This window comes from Myodes glareolus, chromosome 25 (genome assembly GCF_982192425.1).
Source record: "Myodes glareolus chromosome 25, mMyoGla1.1, whole genome shotgun sequence".
In the NCBI taxonomy this organism is placed as follows: domain Eukaryota; kingdom Metazoa; phylum Chordata; class Mammalia; order Rodentia; family Cricetidae; genus Myodes; species Myodes glareolus.
The window spans coordinates 47,133,890-47,140,927 of NC_142050.1; the positions used below are offsets into that span (position 1 = coordinate 47,133,890).

The window sequence follows — 7,038 nt, forward strand, 5'->3', positions numbered from 1 at the left end:
TTTATGATAAGTTATGTTCTTTATCCAGATTCTTGATTTCTTGCTCTCTGGATTCAAGAAATGGCGAATCAGAACATTTAATAATCATCTAAAATTGATTACCTCACTACTGATTTCTAATGTAAGCTATGGTCTAAGGGGGAAACTTGCATGCAACTTCTTGGCCATCCCTTTCAGTGCTGGGACTACACCTGCTTTACAGTTTGTCAGTCGGAGGACACTCATTTACTCATCTATTTTCCTTCCCACTGAATAGTTAAAGCCCAGTCTTGAAGCAGTTTCAGGACTTGCTTTTTGGGCAGCAGAAGCAAGATTAGGTGTTCAAAGCAATTTTCAACTCTATAGTGTGAGATAAACCTAAGCTACCGAAGACAGAAATGATCAACAGCATTTGAGAAAAATGGAAAGAAATTTTTAATGACTGGAAACAATAGGGAATAGAAACAGATTAGAGCAGTGATGCATATAAAGTAAATAAAATTTAAAAAGTGAAAACAGGAATTATCTTTTTTAAAAAAACATAAATATAATTTTTAAAAACACAGTTATATTGACTTTGAAAAAGAGAAAAACATTCCCTGGTAGAGAGACTGACATTAAAAAGATATTACTTCACCATGCCCTATGTGCAATGTCAGCGGCTGAGACCTGTGACCTGAAACACACAGCTACAGCTAATGGATATAATGACAGGCAGGATTGAACACATGAGCATAGGAAAGTTCCCATGTTAGAAATTTAATATTTATTGATTCAAGCTAATCTTCCCGAATTGTACACCCAAAATGTATCCTGCCTTCATTCACATGACAAAGATTAACACACGCTGGGAAATTACAAAATCATTGATCCTGTCACATTTAGATGCTATTTCATAATGGTGACCACAGCAGCTGTTTGCTTACTGACAGTGTATGCAGTAAACTATTCCTCCTCTTCTGGTCTGAAGGTAGAAGTCATGCTCCACATACAAATCCTTTTCCTGTTAATAAAGTGGACAGTTGACTACATGACTCAAATTTTTAATTTTAGAGCTCAGTGGAGGTTGAGTTCTTTAATCTAAGAATTTAGTTTAATCACAAGGGAAACAAGGTCATTGCTCTGGGGAGCAATGGCATGGGATCAAGGCTACCTTATCCAACATACAAAAGTTTGTCTCAGAAACATTTTTCTACAATGCTGGAGGTACTGCTATTCTAGAATTGATATACCTTCCCAGGAATAAATCATTCACACACTTAAAGTTAATAGCCATGAATTCCTTTAATAACAGTATGCATTCAATGGTGGTTAATGCTAAAAGAGGAGACAACCTGGCCCAGATTTTGCATTCCACATACACTGTCATCCTTATGTCTTTTTTTTAGGTTCAGGCCTGAGGTTATACATTGAACAATTTAAATAGTGACAGGAGGATGCAAGTCTAGCCACTTAGGCAAATGGAGATTTACAGATCAAAACTATCTTTTAGATTATGTATTAGAATTGAAATAAAAATATATCAGTACCTTATTGGAGATAAACTCATTCTTGTGGCTATAGTTAAATAGTCAACCATCATTAAAAGACTTTTATTGTCAGTTCTCTCCTGATCGTTCACTGTACTTTCCCCTCATTTTGTGGAGATTTTGGCTTGGAAAATTCTTTAAGCACCAAGTCTAAGTTAGTTTCTGATGCTATCAATCTTCTGAGTCATCAAGGCTGAGGTAAAGATGAACTTAGAACAACCAATCACACCTTACTGATATTGATGCCATTTTCATGGGGCTATGATAAAAAATAAATGAATGAAATATTTTTTTCTTGAAGCTAAAGAAAACTGTGATGTCTAAAGTCTTTACAAAATCATTTTCAGATATAGAGTTTTCATCTGTGTGAGTTTCTCCCTAGTTCCTGACTTTGAATTGAAACACATAGGCTTTAAGATATTTAGAGCACTAGAAACATGGCTGGGCAGTTAAGAAATGTACAATCCCAGGACCAAGATCTAATTGTTGACAACTTCCTGTAACTTCTGCTAGAAAATCCAAGGGTCTAACATTATCAGAAACCAGTATGCACATTCACAGAAAAACACTCCGATATCACATAATCACAATTAAAACAACTCCTTAAACATATTTTCACTCATGAATGTTTTTCTCTTGTAAGAATTCATTCCTATAATACAGGTGTTAAGGTACCCAATGGCTTACAGAGTTTTTCTTCACCATGAAGCAATCAGGTAGGCTTGAAGTCTGAGAACCTTCTAAGATAATGGTATAAATCATTTGGGAAAACTTATGAAATGAGTCCGGTTTCAGGGTCAGGTGTTTCTCTCATTGACTCTGGATTCAGGAACAAAGTCTGTTTCTTTGTCTCAGTTTTAGAGTCAGAATGTATTTCTTTGGCTCCAGTTTCAGAGTCAAAAATCATGTAAATCACTGGCTCTGGTTTCAAGGTCTGGATGTGTTTTTTTGACTGGCCCATTTGCCCTACACATAGGGCTTCATAAATTCACAAATTCATTTTACCATGTGTTTGTAAGTACAAACAGTATAAAAAGGAAATGATAATGCTTGAAAAGACTGTTAACACTGTCAAATTTATTTCTACAGAAGAAATAATCTTGTGTTATAGGCAGAGGACTCTTTATCATTCCTAGCTGCTTTGGGGCTATGGCAGGGCAGCATAGAGAAAGGCAGGAATTCCCAGCAGAGATAGTGGTAAAAAAAAAGTTTAGTCAGACTCCATGTATCTGCTGAAGGAGACAGATGCCCTTACTGGTAAATCACAAATTTTGTGGTATTGATTATTTCAGACCAGAAATAATCACAAAGAGACTATATTAATTAATTAAAACACTGCTTGACCTAGAATTAGCTCAGGATTCTTTTTAGCTAACTCTAACATCTTAAATTAACCCATTCCTATTATTTTGTATTTTACCACAAAATTATTTTAAACGATGGTAACAAAATGCATTCACAGCATACAGAAGAGAATCCCAAATCATTGTGTAGCTGATTATAAGTGTTTTGGCTAAAGATCTTACCAAATACTTTCTAATAAGAAGTCCTCAGTATCTTTTTCATGTAGTCAATGTCTATTGTAATATGCAAAGATTTTATCAGATTGTTGCACACAAAAGTTTTACTCCTATATAAAGTAGAAAACTTTATCACACTGAATACATTTATAGGATTTTTCTGCAGTATGATTCTTTTCTCATGATTTAGATTATTCATACATGCAAATGCTTTACCACACTGATTACATTCATAGAGTTTATCTCCAGTGTGTAATCTTTTATGCATTTGAAGAGAACTGTGAAGTGCAAAGCCTTTACCACACTCATTACATTCACAGGGCTTTTCTCCAGCATGTATTTGTTTGTCTTTGAAGATGACTATGATAAACAAAGACTTTACCACACTAATTACATACATAATGTTTCTCTCCAGTATGTGTTTTTTCATGCCTGTGAAGATAACTGTGCCATGCAAAGGTTTTAGCACACTGATTACATTCACAGGGTTTCTCTCCAGTATGGCTTCTTTCATGACTTTGAAGATGACTGTGCCATGCAAAGGCTTTACCACACTGATTACATTCATAGGGTTTCTCTCCAGTATGGCTTCTTTCATGACTTTGAAGATGACTGTGCCATGCAAAGGCTTTACCACACTGATTACATGCATAGGGTTTCTCTCCAGTATGGGTTCTTTCATGACTTTGAAGATGACTGTGCCATGCAAAAGCTTTACCACACTGATTACATTCATAGGGTTTCTCTCCAGTATGGGTTCTTTCATGACTTTGAAGATGACTGTGCTGTGTGAAGGATTTACCACACTGATTACATTCATAGGGTTTCTCTCCAGTATGGCTTCTTTCATGACTTTGAAGATGACTATGCCGTGCAAATGCTTTACCACACTGATTACATTCATAGGGTTTCTCTCCAGTATGGGTTCTTTCATGACTTTGAAGATGACTATGCCGTGCAAATGCTTTACCACACTGATTACATTCATAGGGTTTCTCTCCAGTATGGCTTCTTTTATGTATTCGAAGACTACTGTTTTGTGCAAAGGTTTTACCACACTGATTACATTCATAGGGTTTCTCCCCAGTATGGGTTCTTTCATGGCTTTGTAGACTACTGTTTTGTGCAAAGGCTTTACCACACTGATTACATTCATAGGGTTTCTCTCCAGTATGGGTTCTTTCATGACTTTGAAGATGACTGTGCTGTGCGAAGGATTTACCACACTGATTACATTCATAGGGTTTCTCTCCAGTATGGCTTCTTTCATGACTTTGAAGATGACTGTGCCGTGCAAATGCTTTACCACACTGATTACATTCATAGGGTTTCTCTCCAGTATGGCTTCTTTTATGTATTCGAAGACTACTGTGATATGCAAAGGTTTTACCACACTGATTACATTCATAGGGTTTCTCCCCAGTATGGGTTCTTTCATGGCTTTGTAGACTACTGTTTTGTGCAAAGGCTTTACCACACTGATTACATTCATAGGGTTTCTCTCCAGTATGGATTCTTTTATGTTTTCGAAGACTACTGTGAAATGCAAAGGCTTTAGCACACTGATTACATTCATAGGGTTTCTCTTCAGTATGAATTCTTTTATGTTTTCGAAGACTACTGTGACATGCAAAGGCCTTAGCATACTGATTACATTCATAGGGTTTCTCTCCAGTATGAATTCTTTTATGTTTTCGAAGACTACTGTGACATGCAAAGGCTTTACCACACTGATTACATTCATAGGGTTTCTCTCCAGTGTGGGTTCTTTCATGAATTTGAAGATGACTGTGCCGTGCAAAGGCTTTACCACACTGATTACATTCATAGGGTTTCTCTCCATTATGGATTATTTCATGCCTTTTAAGATCACTGTAATATGCAAAGGTTTTACCACACTGATTACATTCATAGGGTTTCTCTCCAGTGCATGTTCTTTTATGCATTTGAAGATGACTGCAATGTGAAAAGGCATTATCAAACTCATTTCCTTCATAGGGTTTTAATGTAGTATGTGTTTTTTCATGACTGTGAAGATGACTGTCACGTGCAAAGGTTTTAACACATTGAGAATATGCAGAACTTTTGTTTCTAGTTTGACTTTTTTCATGCCTACAATGATAATGGTACATGTGAAAGCATTACTACATTTAATACATTGTTGAATATTTTTATCTGAATAAATTAATTTTACAATTTAGTCCTATTTTAAAGAGGAATTATATGTTAAGGTTTTATCACCATGTTTACAATCTTGTTTTTCCCCTTCATTAAGGTTTGCTTTGCATCTTTGAAGATAACTGAAAACAGCCGTTAATACATGGTTCACATTTACAGAATCTTTTTTTCTGTATGAGAACTTTCGTGTATTTGAAGAGAACTGAAAAAACCAGAGCTTTACCACTCTTATTGTATTCATAACGTTTCATATACTGTGAGTGATGCTACAATTGCTAAGTGAACTAGGACAAACAGAAGTATTTACACAGTCCTAGTACTCATTGTGGTTTTCTGAAATGTGAGTTTGTTGATATATTAACAATGAGACTAGAAAACCAATTAACTTGTATATGTGCATATCAAATTCAACAAGTATACTCAACATGGGAACTGCAACATATTTTCTATTTGCTCTGAGAGAGAGGTATGTTATATCTTTTCACATCCTTTGCTCATGTGTCTTGTATGCAGAGTAATATATGATGTACCCAGTAAAGGAAGAATAACAAATATAAGGTTTCCACATTGAGTTCACCCAGTTTGACTTTCTGTCCTCATAGACTTGTGGTATATGGATTGAGGTCACTCCAAAACAGCTGCACCTTGATTCATAACCCTAAATGCCCCCTCACTAAGCTTAACACAGCCACAAGTATATGGGTTAAACTACCTTTTATATGGACTATTAGTATAATAGATAGTTTTAGAGATCAACATTTATATCTTTTATAATGTGAATAATATGAGATAAATGGATGGACAACTTTACAGTATAGCTCTCATTGTATTATGATTCAACTGATAATATAGATTAAGATATTGTTTTCTTTCTTAAAAGAATGACTTGCAAATGTAGTTTACCTATCTGAAATTAAGGTATATGATTTTGTGAGAATTTAATATACATCAATGCACTTTATTATTTACACTGTTGCTTTTGTTTAAAAAATATAGGATTAATTACAAATTCTTCAGAGGTACATTTGTATCAGCTTATATATGAAAATTACCTGTCATGTCTTCTAGAATTTTGACAATGTTCTTCAATACTATGGTCTTCCCAACTGTATCCTAAAATATAATGCCAGAAATTGTATGTTTTATATTAAAAATTGTAAAAAATTTAGTTACTATTTGAAACAAACCTTACAACCATGCCTGATTTATTTACCCCATTCTTCTTTCTCAATCATATTACAAAAGAACATCATTAACCAATGAATAGTTGTTCCCTTATATGAAACATGAAAGATAATACAGTCTTACCTATAGTAGTGAGGTTTCTGTAGGTCTCTACCATCACATCTTTGTAGAGATTCTTCTGGGAAGGATTCAGCAAAGTCCATTCTTCCCAAGTAAAGTCAACATGCACGTCATCATAGGTCACTGAATTCTAAAATATCCCATACAGGTGTACAACAAAAAGTATGATTTTGACAACACTGTAAATGTACTTCTTTGACAGTATAGTCATATAATTCTGGGGCTCCCCAAATGTATTCCATGACAAAGACATCATAATTAAATCACCAAGTCACTTCGGAAGCAAACTGAATAGGAGGTTCACCTCTGTCATTTCTGAACCCTGTGATTGGGATATCACCTTGCAAGAGAAATACCTCCTAACCAACAATGAAAGATACATAAACAGATCAACAGTACAGAGTACAGATAAGAGAAATTGAATTAATTATTAATTCCTAACTATAAAAAGAAAATAAAATGAAAAAGTTGGATGCATTGAATCATTCCTCTAATCTTTGTACTCAGAAGACAGACACATGTATATC

The 7,038-nt window shown here is 34.9% G+C and overlaps 1 protein-coding gene across 1 annotated transcript; it reads right to left on the bottom strand.

Annotated features, from left to right (window-relative positions):
* Positions 1-2,280: 2,280 nt before the first annotated feature.
* On the bottom strand, positions 2,281-6,635 carry LOC148117930 (uncharacterized). Its single transcript, XM_087901757.1, has 5 exons — positions 6,515-6,635; positions 6,259-6,319; positions 3,447-5,140; positions 3,230-3,364; positions 2,281-2,474 (listed from the first exon to the last, which is right to left on the bottom strand). Exons 1-5 carry the CDS (start codon positions 6,546-6,548, stop codon positions 2,281-2,283), a joined length of 2,118 nt encoding a protein of 705 aa, XP_087757883.1. The 5' UTR covers positions 6,549-6,635.
* Between the last annotated feature and the right edge of the window lie 403 nt (positions 6,636-7,038).